At 34.0% G+C, this 27,657-nt stretch overlaps 4 protein-coding genes across 7 annotated transcripts; 1 reads left to right on the forward strand and 3 right to left on the reverse strand.

Annotated features, from left to right (window-relative positions):
• Nucleotides 1-2,410: 2,410 nt before the first annotated feature.
• On the reverse strand, nucleotides 2,411-3,919 carry TMM (Leucine-rich repeat (LRR) family protein). Its single transcript, XM_078978337.1, has one exon. It carries the CDS (start codon nucleotides 3,885-3,887, stop codon nucleotides 2,433-2,435), a length of 1,455 nt encoding a protein of 484 aa, XP_078834463.1. The 5' UTR covers nucleotides 3,888-3,919; the 3' UTR covers nucleotides 2,411-2,432.
• Nucleotides 3,920-5,807: 1,888 nt separating this feature from the next.
• Nucleotides 5,808-9,937, reverse strand: GSH1 (glutamate-cysteine ligase). Of its 2 annotated transcripts, none has more exons than XM_078978345.1 (17): nucleotides 9,580-9,937; nucleotides 8,784-9,105; nucleotides 8,544-8,694; nucleotides 8,327-8,434; nucleotides 8,164-8,256; nucleotides 7,962-8,045; nucleotides 7,808-7,876; nucleotides 7,652-7,722; nucleotides 7,493-7,561; nucleotides 7,302-7,395; nucleotides 7,110-7,199; nucleotides 6,925-7,005; nucleotides 6,737-6,829; nucleotides 6,583-6,663; nucleotides 6,413-6,482; nucleotides 6,131-6,263; nucleotides 5,808-6,036 (listed from the first exon to the last, which is right to left on the reverse strand). In XM_078978345.1, the coding sequence occupies exons 2-16, from the start codon at nucleotides 9,095-9,097 to the stop codon at nucleotides 6,175-6,177; spliced, it is 1,557 nt and encodes a 518-aa protein (XP_078834471.1). In that variant the 5' UTR covers nucleotides 9,098-9,105; nucleotides 9,580-9,937; the 3' UTR covers nucleotides 5,808-6,036; nucleotides 6,131-6,174. The 2 variants fall into 2 exon arrangements, with proteins under 2 accessions (XP_078834471.1, XP_078834468.1); XM_078978342.1 differs by lacking the exon at nucleotides 9,580-9,937 and adding an exon at nucleotides 9,253-9,305 and having other exon boundaries at nucleotides 8,784-9,134.
• An 8,696-nt stretch (nucleotides 9,938-18,633) lies between these two features.
• On the forward strand, nucleotides 18,634-25,203 carry LOC145029904 (phosphatidylcholine:diacylglycerol cholinephosphotransferase 1-like). Its single transcript, XM_078978351.1, has 4 exons — nucleotides 18,634-18,646; nucleotides 18,766-19,281; nucleotides 19,365-19,502; nucleotides 24,721-25,203. Exons 2-4 carry the CDS (start codon nucleotides 18,880-18,882, stop codon nucleotides 25,072-25,074), a joined length of 894 nt encoding a protein of 297 aa, XP_078834477.1. The 5' UTR covers nucleotides 18,634-18,646; nucleotides 18,766-18,879; the 3' UTR covers nucleotides 25,075-25,203.
• Nucleotides 25,204-25,230: 27 nt separating this feature from the next.
• On the reverse strand, nucleotides 25,231-27,163 carry PIFI (post-illumination chlorophyll fluorescence increase). 3 transcript variants are annotated; one of them, XM_078978357.1, is made up of 8 exons: nucleotides 27,025-27,163; nucleotides 26,663-26,786; nucleotides 26,493-26,577; nucleotides 26,306-26,384; nucleotides 26,084-26,197; nucleotides 25,883-25,995; nucleotides 25,697-25,807; nucleotides 25,231-25,501 (listed from the first exon to the last, which is right to left on the reverse strand). In XM_078978357.1, exons 1-8 carry the CDS (start codon nucleotides 27,128-27,130, stop codon nucleotides 25,376-25,378), a joined length of 858 nt encoding a protein of 285 aa, XP_078834483.1. In that variant the 5' UTR covers nucleotides 27,131-27,163; the 3' UTR covers nucleotides 25,231-25,375. The 3 variants fall into 3 exon arrangements, with proteins under 3 accessions (XP_078834483.1, XP_078834490.1, XP_078834492.1); XM_078978364.1 differs by having other exon boundaries at nucleotides 26,663-26,753; nucleotides 27,025-27,162; XM_078978366.1 differs by lacking the exon at nucleotides 27,025-27,163 and adding an exon at nucleotides 26,865-27,000.
• Nucleotides 27,164-27,657: the final 494 nt, after the last annotated feature.

Below are 27,657 nucleotides of genomic sequence, written 5' to 3' on the forward strand. Positions count from 1 at the left end.
TATTTATTTATTTATTTATTTATTTATTTTTATCCAGATAACACGTAATATAAATGTTTAACTATTTTATTTTATACTTTTTGATTTAATCGCATTGAACATGTATGAATGTTTGACTTTATTTTAATGTTAATATCAATTATCAATATACGAAGTTATTAATGTCAATTTTTTAAATTTGTTATACTTTTTATTGAATTTTTTTTTTTATTTTGAATGTGGCTATGTGTTATTTTATTCTATTACTATAAGCTAGGTTGCAAACATTGGTGCCGATGACTTTTTGTATTCTCTTTTCATTTTTTATGCCCCTATACTTTCGTTATTTATATTATTTTGAACATTATGGTTAACCAATATTAACCATTAACCAAAACCGTTAACCGACAAAAACCATTAACCATAACCAGTATTAACCATACCCAATGGCTACCAAAATGCATTAACCAATCATAATGGTTATGGTTCGGTTTTGATCAAAAACCGAACCAAACCGCCCCATACACACCCCTAAAAATAAATTATTTTGTTCTTTCTTTTTAAATCCTCCTAAATCGGGAGGAAAGTTAAGATGGAAGGTGATCCTCCCATTTCTCTCCACTTCCTTCCACTTCTCTCCTTTAATGAAACTCAGGAACACCATTTTTTTTTTTTTTTATTTTCTTCTCATTTCCCCCAATTTCCTTTCCTTTATCCCATCAAGTTGAACTTGAGAACTGGGTGTTAACGATGATTAAGCAGTATATTAACAATTAGTATATTTTGTATAGCAAGTAACCAAAACGTGAAAACTATTTAACTAAGACTAAATTGCACAAATGGTCTCTATGGTTTGCTTAAAATTGCCACTTTGGTCCAAAAAGGTTTGGACTAGCACCAGAGGTCCAAAGTTTTTATTTTGTTGCTTGTTTGGTCCAATATGTTATGATTTTTTTCAAAATGATTGATTTGCCCCTGTTATTATGATTTTCTTTTTTTCTTATTTTGTTTTTCTGATTTTTAGATTTTAAAAAAATAATAAATAAAAATAAAAATTAAATCTCTCTCTCTCTCTCTCTCTCTCTCTCTCTCTCTCCCTGTGTGTGTGTGTGTGTTTGTAAAGAACACAATCTCCCACCATCATCTTCTTCCTTCATCCTTTCTTCTTTCACACACAAATAAATACCGACCCCCCCACCATCGACCACCACTCTCTGCCACCACCACCACCATTTATTCTATCTTTACCTCTCTCTTATCTCTCATACATACACACAAAAGAAAACAAAAATACAAAAAAAAAACATTAAATCTAGAAATCAACATCAAGTCACATTCAACCAAAAAAAAAAAAAAACTTTGGATCTGAAGTTGTGATGTGTCGCCGATGGTGCTCGTCGATTCTCAAGAGGTTGGAGATACATCGACCATCCATCTTCCCTCTTTGTTGCCGCCGCCGCCATCTCTTGAAGCCCTAAACGGAGGCGCATCTGAAACCCACGTTTGCAAACCATCGCTTGAAACCCTAAGTGCCACCGAAATCAGAGAGTAGAAACAACATCGCCGAAGAAGGAGAGAGACGGGCGGCTCCCATCGTCTTCGTCGAGTTGTGGATCGCAGAGACGGTTGTTTCGGAAATCAATTTTTAATCGAAATCCAAAATGGTTCCAGAAATCAATTCTCGATAAAAATCAGAGGAAGTGAGTGGGAGATGTAGTGAATCAGATAACGCCCGACAAGTAGGTTTCTTCTCGACGGCTCACGGGTCTTCTCAGGCGTTGATGTGGTGGTTGTGTGTTCTTGAGTGGGAGATGTAGTGATGTTTGACACATTTGGGTTGATTTAGTTTGGTGAAGCGAGAGAGATGATGATGATGATGTTTCCGGTAAGGGTTGTGGTGGATGAGGGTGGTCGGCGGTGGAGTTCATCTGTGAAACCGGTGTTGTTGGGTGGAGTATTCAACCACACACTTACAAATAGATTATGGAGTGTGTGTTCATCATCGATTATGTTCGTGTGTGGAGTGTGCGTGCGTGGGTTCTTTCTAGAGAGAGAAAAAAAGAGATTTAATTTCATTTAATTTTAATTTTAATTTTTAATTTTTTATTTTTTAAATCTGAAAATCAGAAAAACAAAATAAGAAAAAAAAGAAAATCATATTAATAGGGACAAATCAGTCATTTGGAAAAAAATCAAAACAGATTGGACCAAACAAGCAACAAAAAGAAAACTTTGGACCTGTGGTGTTAATCCAAATATTTTTAGATAAAAGTGACAATTTTAAACAAACCATAGTGACTATTTGTGCAGTTTAATCTTTAACTAATGAAAAAGAATATGTAAAAATATTCCTAACAAATATCATAAAACATAATTAAAAAAATATATATACAAATTTAATTACAAGAAAAATACGTCTACTGCCACTAACTGATTTAAAGTCTAACTTTTACTTATAATAAAAATACAGAAAATACAACTACCGTTAATAACTGAACTAAACCTACACTATAACTAATTCCACCGTTCGCTAGACCCGGTTCACCTTCATTTGTCGTGGCAACGTGTTGCACCATTTGAGCCGGACCCGGTCTTGGCATATCACAATGATCAATACCCGAATCCGATAACGAGCCCAAGTCGGATCCAAACCCGTTTCGACCATCATAACAAAGCCCTAAGTTGTTTTCAAGCTTCAATTTTCTTCTCATTCTCCAAACGATTTCTTTATCAAACGGAATCGGCCCCATCAATTGGTTGTCGTTCAGCCTGAGCTCGCTCAAACCGTTCACGTTCCGGAAACTTGTTGGAATGGATCCGTTTAAACGGTTCCGATCAAGGTGGAGGATTCGTAAGTTTGGTAATCGGGCTATTGACTCAGGTATTGGTCCGTATGAATCTGTATCCGAGAGGATTAAGATCATTAAGCTTTTAAACTTATCGAACGCGGTGGATGGAATCATGGAACTGATCGGGTTACCGTTGAGGATGAGAGCTTGAAGGGAATCTAAGTTATTTAGGGACGTTGGAATTGGGCCGGAGAGGCTATTGTAGCTTAAATCCATCAAGATTAGACTCGTTAATCCGCCGATGGAATCGGGAATTACGCCGGAGAGTCGGTTACGGCTTAGATCGATTTTCATGAGGGAACCGCAGTTTCCGATTTCGGTTGGAATTGAACCAGTGAGGTGGTTTTGGTTGAGGTCTAGTATAGTGAGTTCAGGAAAGGCAAAGCTCGGAATCGAACCGGTTAATTTGTTACTACTTAAATCTAAAGACTTTAAACCAGTAAACCGGCTAAAAGAAACCGGAATTGAACCGTTTAGGTTGTTCTTGTGAAGATCAAGAACCCTTAAACCGGTTAGATTACCAAGTTGAGTAGGAATCGGACCCACATGTCCATTTTCCCTTAAAACAAGAGTCTGTAAAGTGGGGCCCATTAGGCCCAAAAACGGCGGAATAGGTTGCGGCTTGTCGGTAAAACACCGGTAGAAAAACAAGGTCCGGATATGTGGTAATTTGGTGATGGAAGGTGAAATATATGATCGGGTCGGGTCACAAGTAGGAAAAGCAGTGTCATCTGATAATGCCCCAAAAGATAATGAAACAACATGAAAAACGTTGTTTTTATCTGGCATGCACTCAATCCCATGCCAACGTCCTCTACAGACATCCGGGATGTCAGTGGCCCAATCGTTTCCGGTAGCTTTCATGATGTCGTAAACTGCTTGTTGCTCATCACGGTCGGTTGTAGCACCATTGTTGTTTACAGAAAACCCTGTTTGAGGTGCATCTACAAGAGCAGATGGGACCCCTGAATCCGACATAATGACTGTAAACGAGAGACATGTAGGAATGAATAAAGTAAGGGTTAGGGTTAGGGTTAGGATTGAAAGAAAGAGAGACATTTTTTTTATAAATGGATTCAGAGAATTATTGTGAGAGTGAGGGTTTTTATAAAGGATTGGAGTACAAGAATAATAATAAGTAATAAAGGTTTTCACGAGGAAATGGGGATGTGAAATAAATGCAGGGTACATCAGTAAATGTACTTCACGAGAAATACACTTTGTTATCAATGTTTGCAACTAGTGGGGTTCCATTTTTTTATTAGTATTTTTTTTGTGGGGTTTCCTTGTGTTTCTCAACGTCTCATTTTCTTCTATGTTGGGCTGATTCAAGTCTTTCATGTCACTTAATGGTTAATAAGCACAAGTCAACCATACACCTTACACATTACTACCTGATAAAGGTAAACAAAATCGATCTTGGACTTGGATGTTTTTTTTTGGTCCGGTATCGTCTGATAGTCTTTGCGATCGTTGAACTGTCCAAGAATTTTTAACTATAAAATCGGTCCAGCTTTGTTCTATTATCTTGCTTCATAAAATCATTATAAGAAAACTTACAAATTGTTTCATAAAGTTACATAACTTGTAAAGCACAAACATATTGAAAGAACATCTGAGAGAAATTCTAATAATTGTAGTTGTGTCGTTATACGCGTATTTCCGGCCGGATGTGGTGTTCGATGATGCATATTCTACCAGACAATGAAGTTATCGTCACTTTCTTATATTCAACACTGGTGTTCGTATATTGCCAACATTCTTTCCATTTTCTCATCAAAAGTCTCATGTTATATGTGGGTTAAGACTTAATTAAATGACAAATTCCATAAAAATCATTAATTAAGTTTTCATAAAAATTTGATTCACACTGTATTTTTGTCTCAAATTGGACATTCATTTTACCCACTTGTTACAATTCTAACGACTACTTAAGTTGTCAACCAAGTTGCATGTGACATGTTGACATGATACTATTCTCTGACATCACTTGAAAAGAAATCTGAAATACAGTGACTTTTGGATGTGATGAGAAATGTCAAGAATCACTTGAAATGAAGATAAGAATGTAGCTAGAATTTGCTACGGAATTATGATCTTTAGTTATACTAATTCTGATATATGATACGGACTTTATCGAACGAATGACCAATTTTTTATAACTTTTCATAAATAGATAGTGATTTTAAATCATTAATGAATTTTTCAAAGCTTGTGGATAACTATATTGTGGAGATTTTATCGGATATGAACTTAAAACCTAAAAAGGTACATATTCATTGTTATTCCTTGAATATCTATTAATTAATATTATTAACTTTATCGTGGTGGACTACTATTGCAACCAAACTGGGACATTACTTAATATGGGTGGTCACATCATTTGCAATTTCACATCTCAAAGTTGGTGTGGTTGCAATGGCATTGTCAAGTAATAGTAATTGTAATTGTAATGAATGAATGAATCAATCAATCGTGGTTATCAACATCTAAAGCAATGTGATTATAAGGGTAAGTTGAGTTGTCTTCCTGTCGATAATACATAATAGCATCTTAAATTTCTTTTTAATCATCACTTCATTCCCATCAGTAGTATCACTTCAATTCACAAAACAAAATAATTCAAATATACACATTTTACTTAAAACAAACCAAGTAGGGGGTCAAATAAATAATTAATAAGCTTTATGTTCATTTAACTTTTTGAAATGTCTATAAACAAGGAGGCCAATTATGAGCATGGAAATCATAAAAACTTACAACTTTATATTCATTCATATGAAAAATATATAGTTTAAGCAACTTCCACTGTATTGTGTTTACCATACATGATACATGAACCTGGGTTGGGTTCAGATAATAGTAATAATATTAATAAAACCCAAACAAGTATCAATATTGGTAAACAAGTAACATGGAATGGTAGGTCAGTTGATGGAGACTAGTCTCATATGCCAGTATGATGTCTACTTAGGAATGTAGAGGAAACAACCATAAAGATAAAGACGCTAATTCAATACAACAATATTTTCTTACAAAACTAAAAACAAAAGTACACACAGAGACACAGATCATTCATTCGTAAGTTGAGTTATTCTGCAGACTGCAGGTAGGTAGGTAGGTGTACAACTCACTCACTGACTGACTGCTGCAATAATAATGATTGCATGTTTTTCCATCATCATATCATTGGTGTCACAGCTTATTCCTACAAACACATATACATCATGTGGTGTATTTCATAACATACAGTGTAGAAAGAAACCAAAAGGTTTTTTTTATTAGGAAAAAAAACAACATACAGAATAAGAGGAGGAAATATGGACAACAATCTTCTTCTTAGTAGTTAGTAGAGCAGTTCCTCAAATACAGGATCCACATTTTGTCCCCATTTCCCGTGGTACAACTCCAGGAGCTTCTCTGCTGGTGTTAAACCTGAGCATCACATCACATCACATGAAACCAAATTTGTAAAAAATTTGATGTAATTAGTAAAAAAGAAACACCCTTGCATACATAGTTTACAAATTAAAAACAAATAAATATTGGGAAATCAAATAAGAAGTGTGTAAGTAATTCTTCACCTGTTCTAACAACCTCTGCCACTTCATTTAAAAATCCTGTTTCTTTGTATCCTCTTCGCTCCAGCCCATCCTGCATACATAAAACATACATGTTATATATTTTTTTTATTAAGAGTATGTTGTATGTATCAATAATATATGATTAGATTGATAATTAATTAATTAATTACCTTTGCAAAATTTACAACTTCTTCAGCAACATGTTTCAGCAATCCATCACGGAATGGGGTTTTCAGACCACTTACAGGCACCTAATATTAATAATATTATCCCATTGCATTGCATAATGAGAAACAAAAAGAAAGAAAGAAAATTCTTTACTACCTTATTTCTCAACATTTGTCTTTCTTCTGCAGTCCAATCGGCTGTCATGTCCAAAACTTTTTGCAAAGAAACATCATCATACAATATGCCCACCTGTCATTTTCCATTTTCCATTTTTATTTAAACAACACATATATACATATACTATTATTCATCTGTCTGCATATTTTCAACATATTATTACATACCCAAAATGCAGGTAATGCACATAACCTCCTCCATGGTCCTCCATCAGCACCCCTCATTTCCAAATACCTTTTCAATCTCACCTGTTCAATCACCAAGTAACAAATCCCAATATTATATATATATATATATATATATATATATATATATATATATATATATATATATATATATATATAGCATGTACCTCAGGAAATATTGTTGTGAGGTGATTCTCCCAATCATTCAGAGTTGGATATTCTCCTGGAATTGGACCAAGTTTTCCTGCCAAAAAGTCCTGCATGCATGCATGCAAATTATCATCGCATAGACAGATAAATAAATTACATATATACATATACATATATAATATGTTTTTCAAATTTATTATTCAGGCTACCCTGAAGGACAATCCAGCACAGTCGATATACTTTTGCTTGCGATACACAAAATACATAGGGACATCCAGGGCATATTCCACATATTGCTCAAACCTGAGAGCAAGTCCATTATAAAAGAAATGAGTGTATCAGTATCACTATATAAACATATTCAAAGTAATATTGATTAATCAGGGGAAAGGAAAGTTACCCAAAAGAATCATCAAACACAAAAGGAAGCATTCCAGCACGATTGTTATCAGTATCCGTCCAAATTTGACTAAATATATAATACAAGTTAATAATTTATCAGTCTCAGTTTCTAATTCTTTCCCTTCAATATATATTATATTTGAAATAGAAACCTGACCTCCTCATGCTGAGATAACCATTTGGTTTTCCTTCTGTAAATGGTGAATTTGCAAACAGTGCTGTAGCAATCTGATTCACATTCATGTAATATATATATATATAAATTCACACCCACAATTACTGAAAACTAATATGCATACTCTACTCCACTCACAGGTTGTAAAGCAAGACCAGCACGGAACTTCCTTATCATGTCTGCTTCAGAAGAGAAATCCAGATTCACCTGCCAAGGTCATATGTGTAATTTCAACTCTTTAATTAAAAAATAAATTAAATCAAATCAAGAATTAGTTGTATGTAATATATACCTGAACAGTACATGTCCTGAACATCATGTCAAGTCCAAGAGTACCAACTTTAGGCATGTAATTCCTCATTATCTCATACCTTCCCTGACAAAACATTCATTCAATGTCATTGACATTGACATTCTCACCACACACCATATCTCAAATCTATTCCTTTTCTTTCATATTCAGAAAATTACTAAAATAACTAAATTATTTTTACCTTAGGCATTATAGGTATATCTTTTCTCTCCAATTTTGGCTGGAAACCAATCCCTATAAATCCAATTCCCATCTCTTCAGCAACAGCTTTCACCTGTAAAGTAACATACACATGGGTATCATTTTCAACACATGGAATTATATAATCATTACAATTTACAAACCTGGTAAAGGTGTGAATTCACTTCTGCACAGGTTTGATGGAGAGTTTCAAGAGGAGCACCACTAAGCTCAAACTGACCACCAGGTTCCAGAGATATACTTTGTTTTCCCTGACAATTTTTTTTTTTTTTTTTTTTTAAAGTTTAGAAATAGACCACATAGAATCAAACAGAAAGCTTAGGTCTTGTTTGGGTTTTTTAAATATGCAGTGCTGATTACCTGTTTAAGCCCAATTATATTGTCCCCTTCCATGATTTTCTCCCAGTCAAATCTCTCAGAAATAGCATTAAGCAGATCTGCTATTTGTCCATATGTCATAGGCTTCAATGTTTTCAGCTCAAACCCAAACTTTTCATGTTCAGTTCCTATTCTGCAATAGCCATAACATTCATCATTAATCAACACAGATACATATGTGCAGAATAAAATAGTTAGCATAAGAGACAAAAAAGTAAGAACCTCCAATTTTCCTTAGGCTTGCATCCAGAAGCAAGGTACCCCACAAGATCTTCTTTTGTAAGTGGGTCTGTAGCAACCACTGCATCCTCTGTGGGAGGACTTGCAGCAACAATTACTTGATTTCCTCGTTTGGATTTTACACCAATGGCATCTACATGATGCATCTTTTGGCTACTCTTGGAGGAGGAATCCCATGGAAAGGTAATGGTTGAGATCCTAGGTCTAAATGCACTCATGTTGTTTACAGATGATTTACATAGCAAAATCTCAGTACGAATGCCATGGGATTGACTTGCCTGAGACATTAGTACCATTTTTATCCCTGCAAAACACACCAGACACCACCACCAACTGGAGTTGAAAACATACAAAAGTGAATACTAACAACATTATGTTTCAGTTAAAGAATCATAAGCACGAAAAAAAAAAGGTTTGATTTTGGTAAGATAATAGCCTTCAGTGAGTATACATTGTCCAAATACAGTCGAGTAACCATGATAATGACATGTGGCACAACATAACAATCTGCAAAAAAAGTTAGCTGTTCAACTTGCCTTTCATACAACTATTTTTATTTCCTCTGACGCACTATTTTTATCAGTTATCACAACCAAACTTTAGGACTTTGCAGCAACATATCAGAAATTCAGAACCAAACTTTGATTACAATCAAACATTGAAACGCTTGAAGTTACTTACTATAAAACCATTAAAGAAAGCTATAAGTCTGGTAACATTCAACAACTGACAAATTTATAAAAGATATATTCGAGATTCAGCTATTGTAAAAGTTTACCAGTTGAGGAGAGGAGTGATGAGGACGATAAAGATCAGAAGTACAGCTGGACAAAACGTCAAGGAGGTTGGAGGTCGGAGGTCGGAGGTCGGAGATCGGATGGAGGTTGTAATCGCCGATGCTCAATGGTTGTGGGTTGAGCTTGAGCGATGTGACTCGTGATTCGTTACTGAGGAGACGAACACCTTTGGATTTGTGAGTGTGATAACCCTAGCCCCTTTGTAATCCTCGTAATCACGCTTTCTCTCACTTGGCCACTCTCATAGTATGACAGTGGACAGTGAATGGCGAGAAATTTTAGGGTTCTTTATTGATTCCAGTGGGGCATGAGGCGAGACCCGCCCGAATAAAGATTTACGGTTAAAATCGATCCATCATCTTCAACGACGCCACATTGGACTCAAGCGGTCAGGACGGCGTATCCTACTTTACTACGTTGTTCAATCTTATTTTTATTCCCTTTTTATTTCTATAAACTATATAGTATAAAACTTAAAAAGAACTTCAATAAAATAATTATATTGTTTTTTTTTTCTATTTTCAATGAGCACCATACGATTAGCTTTTTTCTTTATTCGAAAACCTTTTTATAAGTAAAATAACTGCCAAATTTAGACAAATTTATTAATAAACATTATAGACAAAATATTGATCAGGTACCGACCTAAATCCGAATCAATTCCAAATATATGATTTGGTACTTGGTTCCTATTTTCACCCCAAATTGGTTTCAGTGTTATGTCATTCGATTTTATTTTTTTCACGAAATAATCGATCATGTGTCAGATGCCAACAATTACGTATATTTAATATACGTAAATGACGTGTGTTTATACATACACACAAACAAGATACTACATAGTACATACAATCTTTTGGTGGTTAGTCATGGTGCATCTTTTGTTGTGTCTTGCATGCATGTCTCTTTGCATTTGCTCAATTGTTATTCAACCAAACTAAATCTATAAACCTATAAAACTCTTATTAAAACTATTATGATATCGACTTCTATGATTCTCGTTGCAATCGTAGTGTAATATCCGGATTCGTTGAGGTATTTTATTTAATTTAATTTCTGAATGTTGAGGTATTTTATTTAATTTAATTTCTGAATTTTGGGTGACGTGGTGGAGACATCACCACAACTTGGCATGACTAAAATGTTCGCAGACCTTAATCTGGTCCCCACGGCGTTGCATATGTTGGCCACGATGTGACGACCATCTCATGAGAAAAACCCTAATTTCCAGTTATTTAAAGAAAAGTGTAGGCTAGGTTTGCTCACCCTCAGCCTCCATCACTCTCAAGACAGTTACAACCCTAATCCTAACCTCTTTTGGTGACTCTTAGTCCATTTTAGTGTTCTTGGTGGTTTGAAGAAGAAGAAGAAGAAGAAGAAGAAGAAGAAGAAGAAAAGGAAAAAAGAAGTTGCTCTAGTGTGTGGATTCAGCAAGCAAGCCTCATCATTCTTCTCTTGTGTATTATGTGGACCTTTATAAGGGACTGTTTTTTTTTAGAAGATTTGTGCAACCACTTTTGTTTGCGCCGCGCAGACATATGCCCTCGTAGAGTGTTTGTTTTTTGAAAGTGCGCATATCAAAAAAACATATGCGCGAGGTCTTCCTGATGCAGACATAGGTCACTATCTTTAAATGTCTTCAGACCTCATTTTAACCTTAAAAAAAATAGGCAACCAAAATTTTTCTTTATTATTATTATTTTTTTTTGCTGAAAATGCATTTTTAATGTTTATGACATGAAATTAAGTTTAAAAAATCAATTTATTTCAACACTTGTAGACGTTAAAAATAAACAATCTTCTTATTGCAAACTGTAGACATTTGGTCCACCTCATCTGCAGCAGAGGCTTGCAGATGTGGTCCTCAGAATGCAGACATTTAGGTGTTGTTTGTTTTTAAAAAAACACACTTCAAACCACTTATTGTTGCGCCGCGCAGCACACGCGCAACACTTGGCCATTCGCAGCTGTTTGTTTTTCAGAAGACTTCTGACTTAAAAACTGATGCGTGTGTGTTGCGTGGCGCAGCACTAAACCAACTGCTTCAAACCTCTTCACACATTAGTTTAACTTACTGCAGCAGTCTGCAGACGTTAAAAAACAAACATATTTTTTATTACATGCTGCAGCCGTTTGTTCCACCTCTTCTGCTACAAAGGATTGAAGAGGTGGTCCGCAGACTTCAAGCAATTTCTCTTCGAAAAAACAAACAACACCTTAGGCTTTAAAAAAACAAACAACACCTAAGTGTCAAATATCCTAACTTTATGTTGCTTGCTATTAGATCTAAGCCTTTTGTCCTTTGATCTTCAAATTGTGAAAGTTTGGAAGGATGGATTCCATAAAGTTGGCAACTTTATGGATCCTCATGGTCCCTTTGAGGTTATATGGTATAGATCTGAAGTTTCTTGCCTTATTTTGATTCATGGACAAAGTTGGGTTCATTTTCTCATGTGTATGACCTAATTTGGGAAGGGCATGCATCGAACATGCATGTCCATAAAGCCATGATTTTTATGGTCCACTAGGTGTGGAAAACCCTTCTGGAACTTGAGAGAAGTGATTTTGGTTGATTAAGTTCTTAATGGGTAAGTGCATGTTTTAGGTTGCCATTATGGACTTAGGGTTTGAGATTTTGACACTTTGCGATGCCTTGATGAATAAAGTTGGAAACTTTATTCACCAGGACATGGGGAAGGACAAAATTTGGACTTTGGATCCCTTGGATTAGGAAGAAAACAACTTAAGCACGATTAAGCTATTCAGACCATTTTCCACGACGTGGCCTTTAAGCTGCCACAATGTGGCGACTAGGGTAATGGTCGATTGTTTAGACATTTAGTGCCCACGACGTGGCCAAGGGAGGTCCACGACGTGGAGGCTTGTTGAAACTACCTGTGACACGTGTAATGGTGCTTTCTTGAGTGTGTGTGAGCTTTGAAGAATGAATCTTGTGCTTTTTGGAAGGAAACTTAAAGGTTGAAGAGGAGAAGGATTTGGATCCGGCATCTACCTGCTGTTGGCATCCATTTAGATGTAAAAAGTTGCTACCTTGATCTCTATTTGCTTATATCCCATCTTATGGAAGAATATGGTCGCTTTTGGTGCAAAAACGGTGTCATACTCGGATTTGGACTTATCATAAGGATATGGTTCCATATTTGGACACCTCTAGGTCTTAAATGACATAAAGTTGCCCACTTTATCCAGTTTAGGCCCTTTCCATGCACTAAAACCTTTGAAGGAACCTTAGTTTTAGTGTTCTAGCCTTGTGAGGCTTTGCATGTACGTAAAGTTTGCAACTTTATGTGGTAACTACAACATAAGGAGTTGGATCTATAATTTGGAGCCTTGGATTCCACTAGAAAGGACTGAACACAAAAAGGGCTGAAGGGACTCGGCGAGTTGCTTAGCCAACTCGACGAGTTGTGTAGGGTTTTCCCATTTTCGGGATCCTGAGTGATTTTGGTGAGCTGATTAAGAGATTTCGGTCAAGAGATTTCAGTTTAGAGTTTTCGGCCCTTGGACATTAAGGAACTCGACGAGTTACTCGGGTGACTCGACGAGTTGACTCGGGATTTCGGTTGTATGAAATCTGAAGGAACTCAATGAGTTGATGGATACACTCGATGAGTTGGGCTCAACATGGACTGTTGACCTTGACTGTTGACTTGACTTTGACCAGGGTTGACCAAGTTTGACTTTGAAAGTATTCATGATATTTCAGGTTTTAACAAGTTAATCACATGATGGTTATAGGTAGTTCAGTTAGAGTTGCGCATTGGGACTTATCTTATTTTATCTTATCAGTTCGGCATTCTTGAGAGGTAATTCTCCTTACCATACCAATAGGTCTAAGGCACCAAGGCCGACCCATTATTGTTATGAGTTGTGACTAGTTGGTTATGGGATATGTGGTATGCTAGTTATTTGTGATACTTGCATGAAAGACCTCGAGGGGTTCCCGAGGCGCTTATGTGTAACACCTTTGAGGGTTTCCATGGCATTCTAGTATATTTTCATGTGTGGGTTGTATGTTATTTCTTGGTAGTAAATACCGTGTGGGAGTTCCCACGATAGGAAGACCATATGTGGGTTCCCATGGCAGGAAAACCATGTGGGGGTTCACACGTTAGGAAGACCATGTGGGGGTTCCCATGGTAGATAGTTAAGACCACGTGGGGATTCCAATGACACTAGGTGTAAGACCCTGGAGGGTTTCCATGGCTTCCTTATATGTTTGTATGCATGGTTTATGTGGTTTATGTAGCTTTTATATCTAATATGATTATGTGATTATGTGGATTGTGTGTAATATGCTATGGGGAACTCATTAAACATTAGCTTACAGTTTGTGGATTTGTTTCAGGTACATATGAGCCTAAGGTAAGCGCAAGGCTTGATGACACAACATGCACTCTCTCTCAGACATTTTTATGGGACACTCTGATGTCTGGAAGAATGTTATTGATGTTATGAATTTGAAAAAAATATACTTGAGATTTTATGGTTTATTGGAAATGTTTTTTACTATTTAAAAATGAAAAAAAAATCTTTTGAAAGTTGGGTTGTTACAAGTTGGTATCAGAGTCTTGGTTTGAGGGATTCGGGCACACCCTCAGGTGTGTCAGGACTCAAACTAAGGAAATGGTAGAATTGTTTTCAAAAATCAAAGTTAAAATTTCTTAAAATGGAAAAGAGGAGAGTGCAATGCGTGTGATCGACCGAGCCAAGTAAGTAGTTTCCCCAATATGTTAGCCATGCTATATGGATATATGAGTTATGATAATTGTATGAATGTTGCTATGTGTATGCTTTCAAAATTGTACGGTTAGGGTCTTATAGCCTCAGAATGATTGATTTGGCCTTATTTTTTGTTCCTTGTCTGGTTATGGTCTTAGAGTAGAGTGTTAGAATTCGGGGTAATAAAAGGCTTGGAAATTTTTAGAATCGTGTGTACACTTTCAGATTAAAGTATTTGGGTGGTACTGCCAACCTTTAATCGGATAAGACTCAGAAGAGTTTCAAGAACATAGAATATGAAGTATGATTTTCGTGATTGTTGTACCAGGAAAATGATGACCAAAATGATTAAGTACTTCATTTGTCTGAAAACTGTCAAGGAAGTTTTCTTTGTCCAAAAAGTACTCCAACTGTCAAAAACAATCATAAACTGTTGGTGGTTGTCGAGGCTAACAAAAATAATAACCCTAAATATTACACCCTAAAATAGTGTATAGTGGTAAAGGGGTCGAATCCACGGAGATTGGTTCAATTTATAACTCTATGAAAAATCTCTTTGTAAAAATACTTGTAAAATAACAATAAAAATAAAATGGGGGGGGGGGGGGGGGTGGTGTTTTGAAATACTTGAAACAAACTAGAATTAACTATGATTTAAGTAGACAATTTCAACAAAAATAAGGGTTTGATGTAAAATCAATAAGGGAGAGATGGTTGACTTAAAGTTTCCTCACTTTGACTTTTGATGAACATATCATTAGAATCCAATGGTGCAATACGTTGATTTAAATCCTTAATTTGGATATATAGTAATCCAAGGAGCTTGAGATTACCTAGACTTTTCTTAATTGTTGAAATGGCTATAGAAGCTCATAGCAATTTCCTTAGTCAAAGTCACTAATTCCAAATAACATGTAATTAGTGAGAGTCAACTAGCATTAATAACCAAAAAGTCACCAAATCCAAGAGGAGTCAATTGCTTTCACTACCATGTTGGAGAAAATGTTTTTATGATTGTGTAAAGCAAAAACAACACAAAAATCATTTGTTGCTTGCTAATTTGAGGATCCTTTACTTAATCAAGAAATTAGCCAACTAATCACCACAAACACATTTGAACTGATGAATAAAAACATACTAGTAGTGCTAATATGATAAAACACAAAACATTTCCATAAACATTTAAGAACAAGTTCATGGATTCTTCAACATTCAACAAAAGTTCAAAGGATTCAACAAGAAATCAATCAAGATTTGTTTAGCCAAGCATGGCTAAACTCAAAGGAACAAAGTTAGATAAGATTGTACCAAACATTTTACAATAATAAAGAGGTGAAATCAAGATGTTCTTAAGGTGTTATTAGCCTTCACAAGTACTCCAAACTCCATAGAGAACAAGTCAAACTCGGACCTCCAAGATAAGGCTAAAGAGGCACACACCAACCTTCTCAATATAGAACTCTTAGCAAAATCCCGAAATTGCCCTTGTCAGGAATCCACGCGGGTTGCGGGGAATCTTACGCGGGCAGCGGGCTCTGAAGGATTTTGGGCTTCTTCAAGTCTTGGGCCCCCACTGCTAATCCATTGGCCCAGTTCGAGTCCAGTCAGCTTCTAGCCCATTTTTCTTCAATATTTCTTCAATTTGAGCCCAATTTGTCTTTTCACATCACTCAAAACTTCCGCAAACTCCTAAATATCGATCTTACACACCCAAGAATTCTTTCATGCCCTTTCAAATTTAAAGCTCAACACTTCCACATCTTCAAGCAATTGACAAGCCCACTCCATGAATCACCTCAACAACCATCAAGCACGAAATCCCCATTGCTTTTCAAGTCCAATCGCCTCCCAAAAGTCCCGCACTGCTAGTCTAATTTTTTTTTTTTTGCAATAATGCTCAAGAAACTAGAAAGTACCCAAAATGGTTATAAAAATAACAAAAAGGAAAATATGCATGGAAATTAACTAAAATGCGAATGAAATGTGCTAAAAAGAAACTATAAAAAGAAGTAAATAAAATGAAGCTATTAACTGTCACAAAATCGGATCATTAATAAAGGTCAAAACGAAGTCAAAAAACCGGGTTCATTTATAGAAAACTGTCAAGGTAGTTTTCTCTGCCCCTTGGACCCCGCTCCCAGGGGCACTGCCTTCGACCCTTCCGAGTGTCTCCCACCGCCGTCGACTTCCAATGAAAGACGTCCGTTCTCGGTGCTCTGCCTCTACAACGATCACCAATATCACCTGATCACCTCGCCTCACCTTGCTGGCTACCTCACCTTGCCAGCAACCTCACCTTGTCGACAACCTCAGGTCTAGTGATCCCATGCTCGCTTCTCCTTGTCGGCGACCTAAGCCCCGTTACATTGATCCATCCTCCCAAACTTTGGAAGAACTAGCGCTTTTCTCTGGACCACACAAAATCCTCCCAAAAATCGGACCAACACATCCAACAAATCAATTGCAAGTACCCGGCTTCATAGATGCGTCTACTTCTCAGCTTCTAGGGCTCGGATCCATATTTCCCTATGTCAACACTCCATCATCTGTTTACTTAGCTTACTAAAATCATTAATCTCATAGATTTTAGTTACAAACACCCTTCAATGTGACGTCTTCAATAGATTTGATAATTCTCTTCATCTTTTCTTATATCTAATTTTTGTTGATTTTTTTATTGAGGTTTTCAATTTCTTCAATTGGCCCTACTCTAGTGGTTTTTAATTTCATTATCAAATCTTCATCCTTATTCAATTTCTTCTCTCTATGACAGGGCCTTCATTGACACATATTGTGCGCGGTAAATGCGCGTCGTGTATAGAGGACGCGCAAAAGCGTGTCGTCTCTCGTTATGAAAGGGCATTCCTTGACACGCATTTGCGCGTTGTCTGAGCGTTTTACGACGTGCATTGCATGTCGTAAAAGATTATTTTTCTAGTAGTGACATAGAGTATCAACAACACATTTGATTTATGGAGTAACATACATTTTAAGTAGTTTTATATAAAGATAAAACTTCATTACATCATTTTACAGTACATTATAACTTACATTTTTAGTCTTGATACTTAAGACTTACAACTCATTGTTATGAAATTATTGGATTTTCTGGAAGTATACACCATCAATTCCACGAAACACTACAATCTTTTTTTTTCCATATAAAATACTTATGAACTTACCAACTTAATTGTTGATACTTTTCAAAATCACTTATATTTTCAGAAAATCATTAAACAGATAACCACCAAAAGTTTTGGTTGATGGGACGTCGTCGCATCATGTTATTAATTTTTGTGACATGCATATGATAACATGTAAACACTATTTGGATATGATGTAAACCTGTTAAATATTCAATGTAATGGTTGTAATGCTTTGTTTCATTTTATTCAATTGTTATGATATTGTATAACGACGTCATTCGCCCCCTGGACGTTTCCGCCGTCCCGGTTCGGGGATGTGACAAGATTTTTCTATAAAAATTAAAAAACACAGTCTATCGTTATAAAAAGTGAATGATTGTGTATATATAATTGTACTAATAGAATATTACATTTCTTATGTAACTCCAAATAATTACTCTTTAAATTTTCAATTCCCAATACAATTACACATCATGTATTTAATATTATATTATATTAAAAACATTATTAATATTATTGGTTTGGTTCGGTTTATAATATTTCGGTTTTTGATGAAAACCATAACCAAACCATATGTATTCCTTTAACAAAAATTAAAAACCGAACTATATCTTTCAGTGGTGATTCGGTTAAAATGGTTCGGTTTTTCGGTTAATAGGCTCACCCTTATGTTTTGGTATCGGTTTTGCAAACTTTAATTTTGAAGGGTTAATTTTGAAAGATTTAAATTAAGTAACATTGATGATATTTTCTAATGAATAAATTAAGACTCCTATTACTATAATTTGTTAAATGAAGTTTTTAAATAAAAAACTGAAATGAAAAATCATGATGTTATATAATCTAAGAGGCTTTCACCTTTACCAAGTGGGTTAGTCCGCGTTGGCTTTGTATATATTAACATTTTCTTTAATTAATAAACAATAACAAAATAAAAAATATGAAAAAGTAAATATAAAGGACATTAGTGTTTTTATGTATGGACCAAAAACGCAATAAAAACAAAGTGCATGGACGGTCCGAATGCAAAAAAATAATTACGAACCAAACATATAACTTTGATAAACCAAAGGGACTATTTCGGTAATTTGTTCGAGATAAATTTACAAAACTATCCCGGGATGTAACATAATCATTTCACAAGAAATGCCATCGTAAGGTTCGTTAACCTATACCAAGTTAGATCGTGCCTAATTTATTTAAGAGATCTACACTCTCGTGGGTTTACTTGTATGTGTTGTTTCTCATTGATTAATTGTTTGTTGAAACGTGTACTAGGTACTTGGTTTACATTCCATTTGTAACACCAACATTCTCTCATGGGAACCTCCGCCACTATTGTCCTTCCCCTATAAATACCTTATCTCACCACCCCCATTTTTCACGGCTACAATGAACGGCGACACCCTCAACCACCGTTCCTCACTCCACACCAACACCACCAACCTCAAAGACCACACACTTGCTACGTCTACCCTCGAAAAGGCATGCACTAAATCTAATGCCTCCTCATTATGGTTGCGGCGGAGTTGGGTTGATGAGCTACGGTGGCGGGTTGGTGAAGTGTCGTTCATGAAATGGACGGCAGACGATGTGTCGGCTGTGTTGAAGTTCCACCCAATACCGTGTTTACTGGCTGTATTTTTGTTGTTTTTCATGCGCGTGGAGTACACTCTTCCAATGATTCCTCCGTCTTCACCGCCGTTTGACATTGGCTTTGTGGCCACCGTCCAGCTCCACCGCATTCTTTCCGGCAGCCCTGTACTCAACACCATTCTCGCCGGACTTAATACGGTAATTCTTGTTCAAATTATGGTTGATCAATTAGTTAGAATCAAGTGATGTTTAATTTGATGAATTTTGAGCAATATTTGAAGGTGTTTGTGGGGATGCAAACGGTGTATATAATCGGAACGTGGGTGGTGGAGGGCCGGCCGAGAGCCACAATTGCGGCGCTGCTGATGTTCACTTTCAGGGGCATTTTGGGTTATTCCACACAGCTTCCTTTGCCTCAGGTGTCAACTTTTACTTTCCACGTTTCTTACTTTCATTTTATATTTATGAAACATAGTATTATTCAAGGTTAATTAATTATATATAAAACAAAGTTGAATTTTAGTATTAAAATATACAATAAATTGAATAATTTACTAATTTATACAGTCATATTAAACTTTGTTACTAAACTATTATCGATTAATGCATGTATAAATTATTAAGATATCAAGTTTTTTGTAAAATTAAAAAATAATGTGTAACAAACTATAATGACTGCATGCATAATAGTAGGAACTTTTCTTCGTTATAAATCGGCAAAACATGTACTTTTTGTATAAATAAGTCATTAAAACGTTTCAAATGAATAAATGTGAAATCTACATAAAATTATAAAACAATGGCCAGCTTTCTAAAACAATAGTTACAAGATATTTGTTGCATTTGTAAATTAAGGGCATCTCCAACACACCCTCAGATTCCATTTTTTCTTAGATTTTTCCTCTATTTTTCTCCAATTCTATCCCATTTTCACATATATTTTTGGAGATATGAATAGTATTCTCCTATGGGAAAATACTATTCATATCTCCAAAAATGGAGGTGAAGTTTGGTTGCCAATTTTAGTCATTTTTAATTTTATTTTATACACTTCTTGTTTATTTTATCAACTAATTATAATTTAAATGTAATATTTAATATTTATAATATCATTTTATATACTAGTTTATATTAATTAATCATAAATATAAAGTTTAACTAGTAGAATGGTGTATCTGACAATATTTATAAGTTATAAAAATAGAATATTTTAAGAATATATTTTTTAGGATAAAAAATGGGATATAAAATAAAGGAGGGTTGGAGATGAAACACTATTTCCTCCATTTTTTACTCCATTTAGGCATCTCCAACCCACCCCAAACTCCATTTCTTACCCCATTTCTTCCTCCATTATTCTCAACCCTACCCCATTTTCACCTCCATTTTTGGAGATATGAATACTATTCCCCCACATATCTCCAAAAATGAAAGTGAAGTTTGGTTGTCAATTTTAGTCCCTTTTATTTTTATTTTATACATTTTTAGTTTATTTTATCTACTAATTATAATTTAAATGCAATATTTAATATTTATAATATCATGTTATATACTAATTTATATTAATTAATCATAAATAGAGTTTAATTAGTAGAGAGGTGTATTTGATAATATATAGAAATTATAAAAATGGAATATTTTAGGAATATAATTTTTAGGGTAAAAAATAGGGTAGAAAATGAAGTAGAGTTGGAGATGACACACTATTTTACTCAATTTTTTACTCCATTTATGGGGGAAAAAATAAAGATGGGTTGAAGATGGTAGAGGAAAAAATAGAGATGGTCTAAGTGATTATAGTACTTTGCATTGTTCTTTATTTTAACCCTTTCCCTTATGCAATATATTACTTCTAAAAATTTTGAAATATAATATTGTTTATTAATTAAAGCATACATCCACATAAAACAAACATATTTCCATTAGTCCTAAACATTTATAAAAAAGTTGATCATTAAATAGACAAATAGGAGATAAAGTTTTTATTTTATGTTTGAACTTAACTAGGGATTAGAAAATAATCTAATTAGAATAAATATGTTTCATAAAAATAGAGGACGATGTCAATATCAATTATCAATTATACATTTAAAACATTTATGATGGGTAAATGAGTAATTTTGAACTTAATTAAAACCATTCGTGACTTTTTGTTTGTTTTATCTATTTATTATTGATTATTGATATTGATTATTGATTAAGATAATTATGGCAATCTACTGCTATGATACGTTTATTAGAAGAAAATAGAAATAAATCATTATTAGATTTTCCTAACAAATAATAAATAGGTTACCCTGTCAAATCCGTTAAATAGACGAAATTCAAAATTAATTGCTAATTTTCGTACAAAGTTAATACATTATCTTAATCACGTTGTCAATCAATACTTAACCATAAAAAAGTATTAGTTCAAAAAGAAAGATATGTCCATTGGTCATTTGGTCCACATTATCATCCTTATAACGTGAATAATGAATATCATAATGAAAGCATCGATCAACTTTGCCTGAAAATTGACTAAGAACATTTACAATGCATGTCAGTTAGTTGGATACAAAATTAGTTGGATACAAAAGATTAAACTCAGGATGCTAAGTTGACATACAATAAATTTATAGTTCTATTCACATGTACTTTTGAATTGGGAAATGATTAACAAACACATGATATATATATATATATATATATATATATATATATATATATATATATATATATATATATATATATATATATATATATATATATATATATATATATATATATATATGATATAGATCCGGTAAGAAATTTTTTTTGGTAAGAAGGTAAGAAGTTTTTTTTCTATATATTTTTTTGACGAACAAAATAAATGAATCACTAGATGATTCATTTGTAAGATGATTCACAAGAAAAAATTCCCAAAAAAAACATCTTTATGATTCATTTTTAAGTAAAATTAAGAAAAAATTCATTTTTATGATAATTTTAGTGAATAACAACAAAATCATTGTATAAATGAATCATCGAGATGTTTTTTTGAGAATTTTTTCTTGTGAATCATCTTACAAATGAATCATCTAATGATTTATTTTGTTTGTTCGCAAAAAAAATATGTAGAAAAAAAACTTCTTACCTTCCTACCAAAAATTTCCTTCTTATTTGATCTTGACTCTCTCTCTCTCTATATATATTCGAAAATAAACAATATGTACCATTGAACTTGATGAGTTAAATAAATTAAATGACAAAGTTGTGTAAGAAAATAGAATGTTGATTAAACAATCTATATATTTTATAGAGTTGAATGCATTTTATATGCCATAAATAGGTAAGTAGTCCTCGTAATATATATATATATATATATATATATATATATATATATATATATATATATATATATATATATATATATATAAAGAGAGAGAGAGAGAAAAGCTGTTTTGATTTTTATTTTTATGTAACTATACAAAAATCACAGCCTGAACCATCAACTTTAAAGATGGAGGGTTGCATCTGATACCACGGGACTAGAAGTTATTTGGTGTTTGATTTTTTATCTGAAAACAAATTTTAGCAGGGACTTTTACCTCTAAAAGAGAAATCAAATATACTTTTAAAACATTGTGTTCTTACTTATATTCTTATTCAATAAATAAAAACAAGTATCAAAATAAAATAAAAAGATTAAACGAGAAAATTAATGAAAGCATTTTTTTGTCTATAAAGTTAGTGTTCAAAAACATTTTTTTAACTTATTGACTTTTTGAAAAGTCAATAAGCTAATAAGTTATTTTAAAAAGACACTCCTAAACACGCATTTAATATAAGATATAGTAGGATGTATAGTAATAAAAAATCGGGTGATATTTTATTTCTCAAGATTAATATCTCGTATTAAATAAAATTTAGATAGAGTATCTCCTGACAAAACACTTTATTGGACATGTTTGGTACGGAACGTTTCAGAGTTTATAGTTTCTAGCGTTTGACAAAATGCTCTATTTTAAATAGAAAGTCTCGTTTGACACTGCAAGCTTTTAGCGTTTAGTTTAAACAAAACGCTCAAAATCCAAAACCTACCTCACGTGGCGTTTAACAAAACACTATCAACTACCACCTACCGCTAACCGCTACTAGCTATCGCGTTGGTTTGACATGGAGCTTTTGAAAGCGTTTGGGAGCTTCTAGCTTTTAGTTTTTGGCAAAACGCTCTAATTTAAACAAAAAACTTCGTTTGGTAGTACGAGCGTTTAGCTTTTTAGTTTAAACAAAACGCTTCAAATCTAAAAGCTACTTCATGTAGCATTTAACAAAACGCTACTTAGCTTTTGAAATCGATTTCCATAATTACCCTTAAAAATATATTTATATATTTATTTATTTTTAATCAATTGTCATTTTATGTAATTTTATATATTTCAAAAGTTTCCAGCTACTTTTGTCAAACACTCATATAACAAATAAAAGTTATAGTTTTCCGCTACCAGCTACACGCTACATGCTACCCGCTTCCAGCTAACAACTAGTTTTGCCAAACACGCCTATCAACTAGTTTTGCCGAACATGCCCTATAAATCAAAGGGTCAAGCCTCTGTGGTTTTTCTATACATATATATATATATATATATATATATATATATATATATATATATATATATATATATATATATATATATATAAGTTAGGGGTGACAAAATTGTACAATGGAAAACCAACCAACATGTTACCAACCGAACCAAGAAACTTGGTAGCCTATATATTTGGTAGCCAACATGTTTGGTTGGTAGTACCGTACCAATTGATCAATGTTGGTACGGTAATGGTACAAAAATTGGAATACCATGGTAATACCATACTAACCAACTCATTTGATATATATATATATATATATATATATATATATATATATATATATATATATATATATATATATATATATATATATATATATATATTCAACTGTTAATTGTATTTAGTGTTTACAGTTTTATTAAGATTATATTAGTCATTTAGTCGTATTAGTTAATAGTTATTACCACGTTAAAGCACAATATTAAAACGTTACTTTAGCGTTACTTCAGTTAAATTCTTTTGTAAGCTAAAAGAACAACATAACTAATTTCTATACTACACATCAAAATCCCGATATCTTTGCTTATTTTTAAATCTTATAATAGAAAATTAAAAGAAGTTTGTATATACCATTACCAATTTGTACCAACCAAAATTGTTGGTAGCCAAATAAATTGGTACCAAGTATACTTGGTACGGTACCAGTAGCAGTTTTTTTTATACCTATTATAGTTGTTATGGTATACGGTTTAGAGAAAAATGAATTTTAATGGTACAAATTCAACCCCTAATAGAAGCAATACATTTTGAGTTTATGCAAATTACAAGTGAAAATAACATAATTTCAATCAAATTTTATCATAGATAATAAATAATGTATGCAAATTAAAGGTAAAATTAACATAACCAAATATTTATACTTTATATTCAAACAGGAAATCCAGTTATATAAAACAAAATATCACTCATTTATTTGTAACCGGTTCCATATTTTGATAATCATGAGAGTTCAAATATTGATCTTTTAAAATAAAAAAAATTAACTGAAAACATGATTTGATCAAGAATTTATATCTACAGGGATTTTTAGGTTCCGACGTCGACTTTCCGGTTGGAAACGTATCGTTCTTTCTATTCTATTCCGGTCACGTAGCTGCATCAGTTATAGCATCTCTCGACATGAGGAGGATGCAAAGGTCGGAATTGGCGATTCTTTTCGACATCTTCAACGTATTACAATTTGTGAGGTTGTTGAGCACCAGAGGCCACTACACCATCGATTTGGTAGTCGGAATCGGTGCGGGCATGTTATTTGATTCCATAGCCGGAAAATACATCGACAAAAGCCACAAAACACCCACAATTGACCCCAATTCCAATGGCGATCGTAAGGTCTTCCTTGCGTCTCCAAAGCTCGGAAATGGGACACAATGAGGACTCTTTCTTTTTTTATTTACTTTATCAAATGTTGTCTATGTAAATAATGTTTAAATATGTTTTAAGATAATGACATCACTTTTGGAGAATGGTTTGAAAAAATAAACGATGAAATTTTTTATAAAATAGTTAGGACTAAGGGAAAAAGCTTGATTTCCCTAACGTTCTGTATTATTGCGTATATTGTATTCGAATGTATTAACAAGAACAGGCACGACCATGAACGATAAGTGACTATTAACTACAGTTGAATGGACTACTTTTTTTTATAATGTTGACAATATTACAATTGTAGATGTTAATCTTCGGATTCGGAATCTGAGTAAGGTGGGCATGACCCATCGTCTACATTGGCAAGAGGATTGTATTCGGGAGAGCCTGGATCAGTGCAACCAGTTACAAGATCAAGTTCGCATCGATCCCCCTGCACCACATACGATATTGTCAGGATATGATATGATATGACATGACACGACAAGTTGTACTGTGTTTGACACGTAATGGATTAGGACTTAGACGGTGTCTTGGACTGACTTAGGTTATACTGTGTTTGACATGCATTGGACTGTGAGAGTGACTGATTTTATATCTACAATCGAATTTGTAGCTTGTTACGTACCCCTTCGCTAGCCAAGTTACCCATCAATTGGCATCTATCAATGATAATGCTTGTGTCGGGATATATTGCCTTTTCGCACGCACCCTCTCGGCTCAATTCCTCCGTGAGACCCTGAATCACCGATTCCTATTCCGTTAATTTAGAGTAATCACAAAATGATTCACGTCAATTACATTTTGAATTTACCCGATTAAAGAAGTCCAATTCTCGATTTCTCCATGCTTTTGGCACTTGAAATTGCAATTTATAAGGACCATCCCACTCACTTCCATTTGTGAACGAGAATATCAAGTTAACAGCTGCTCTCATTCAGACAGTTTATTCAGCTAAAAAGAATCACAATATTTGTTCATACAAAACACAAAAAATCAAAAATCATTTTGTTACCATGCTTAGGAACACATATTTGGATGGTGTAATATGGAGGATCGGCCTTGCCTCGATCTCTGCGTAGCATAGCTCTTGGCTCACCACCACACATGATTGGTTGATTAAATCCACCTGCAGAAGAAAAAAAAAACAAATATTATATTATATACATAATACCTTCATAAGGGTCTCTTTATTAGATTATTATCACGTAGTGAAAAAATTATGATGAAAACATGCCATTAAATGCGATTCCAAAATCTTCATTTGGTGCGAGTTTGCTAGCAGCGGGATTGTAAAATAGTTTCAGTCTCTCTCCCTGTGAATTCGATTGATGATTTAGATATGAAAGTCGAAACACAAGTATGATTTATGAAATGGAAGATATATATTTGATATAAATCGAAGTTAATGCATAAAAACGTACGGAACTAGGAGGAAGGCCATTCATTGTTTTCCAGTAGACTGGAGCTCGCCCAATGTCGAAATCCGCCCATGAGGGAAGAACTGCTCTGGAAAATGACCAAGGATTTCTGTTAATAACGAGCTAATATCGACGATGAAAACATGTAAGGAGAGTGGAAACCGGAAACGTACTCTTTAACTTCCTCGGCGGCAGGAGTTGCTACGACAGCCGCAACCCTTATCTTCCGGTTGGTCTTCACCGGATTCCTCCATTTTTGATGTTCTTGTAAGGGAGAAACCATTAATTGTTTACTACCTGTAATTGGCTTACGAATTATGTCGGATAATATAAACCCGATTTGTTACGAATAGCTCAAGTTTAAGATTGTTATACAGTTTATGGAGCGGGAATTCATGGTTTTAGGTTGAAAATTTGCACTGATTATCTTCTTAATTCCAATCCTCAAGTGAATTGCTCCAATTTACTTGATATATAAGAAATCAAATGGAGCAGACAATGAAGCAAACAAGTATAGATATAAGAAACGGCGTACCATGAGTGTTTGCGACGAAAGCAGTTAAATTACTGCTGGATGAAGCACGAGAAGCCGATACGATTTGTGCCCATGACTGGAAGATCGGAGCACTTGTAGTTGCCATTATCACAAACAGATGGTGTGCACCATTCGCGCTTTTAAAGGATAACAATAATAGGATCAACTAAACAACAAAATCTTGAACAAATATCTTGAAATTTGGGTTTGAAAAATGAGCGTACCACAAAATTCTGAAATTTGTGTGGATGTGATTTTATATCTCAAAGGCTAAAATTTTCAACATACACAAAATTCCACCATTGTCAAAAAGTCTAGGTAGATATTTCTTTCTAGTAATGGGACAAACAAGATACATCCGAGTTTTGAATCCATAAGCTTATTAATATCTAAATCCACATTTTAATCAGGGTTAATAAAACGGTCATTTTAATCCACATTTTAATCAGGGTTAATAAATCTTAATTTTCAGACTGGTCTTTTTTTTTGAACCGGTCTTTTTTTTTGAACCCAGTCTTTCCGTGCGTATTTTTTTGGTTCAATTTACAGGTTTTTTTGTTCCGTTTCGGTATTTTTCGATTTTTTTGTTTTAGTTTAGAGTTTTTTCCATTTACAAATATGAGATTATCACCA

Source organism: Lactuca saligna, chromosome 1 (genome assembly GCF_052625555.1).
Source record: "Lactuca saligna cultivar CGN05327 chromosome 1, ASM5262555v1, whole genome shotgun sequence".
NCBI lineage: Eukaryota > Viridiplantae > Streptophyta > Magnoliopsida > Asterales > Asteraceae > Lactuca > Lactuca saligna.

Excerpts from the sequence above, each read along its gene's own strand:
- GSH1 (XM_078978342.1), bottom strand. The coding sequence starts at position 9,302 with ATGTTGTGCCACATGTCATTATCATGGTTACTCGACTGTATTTGGACA. Across the intron at positions 7,877-7,961 it reads TCAGGACATGTACTGTTCAG|GTGAATCTGGATTTCTCTTC; the intron begins GTATATATTACA and ends TGACCTTGGCAG. Across the intron at positions 7,562-7,651 it reads GGTTATCTCAGCATGAGGAG|TCAAATTTGGACGGATACTG; the intron begins GTCAGGTTTCTA and ends TTATATATTTAG.
- PIFI (XM_078978357.1), bottom strand. The coding sequence starts at position 27,130 with ATGGCAACTACAAGTGCTCCGATCTTCCAGTCATGGGCACAAATCGTA. Across the intron at positions 26,385-26,492 it reads ATGGCCTTCCTCCTAGTTCC|GGAGAGAGACTGAAACTATT; the intron begins GTACGTTTTTAT and ends TCGAATTCACAG. Across the intron at positions 26,198-26,305 it reads TTTTGGAATCGCATTTAATG|GTGGATTTAATCAACCAATC; the intron begins GCATGTTTTCAT and ends TTTCTTCTGCAG.
- LOC145029904 (XM_078978351.1), top strand. The coding sequence starts at position 18,880 with ATGAACGGCGACACCCTCAACCACCGTTCCTCACTCCACACCAACACC. Across the intron at positions 19,282-19,364 it reads TTCTCGCCGGACTTAATACG|GTGTTTGTGGGGATGCAAAC; the intron begins GTAATTCTTGTT and ends CAATATTTGAAG. Across the intron at positions 19,503-24,720 it reads CACAGCTTCCTTTGCCTCAG|GGATTTTTAGGTTCCGACGT; the intron begins GTGTCAACTTTT and ends TTATATCTACAG.
- TMM (XM_078978337.1), bottom strand. The coding sequence starts at position 3,887 with ATGTCTCTCTTTCTTTCAATCCTAACCCTAACCCTAACCCTTACTTTA.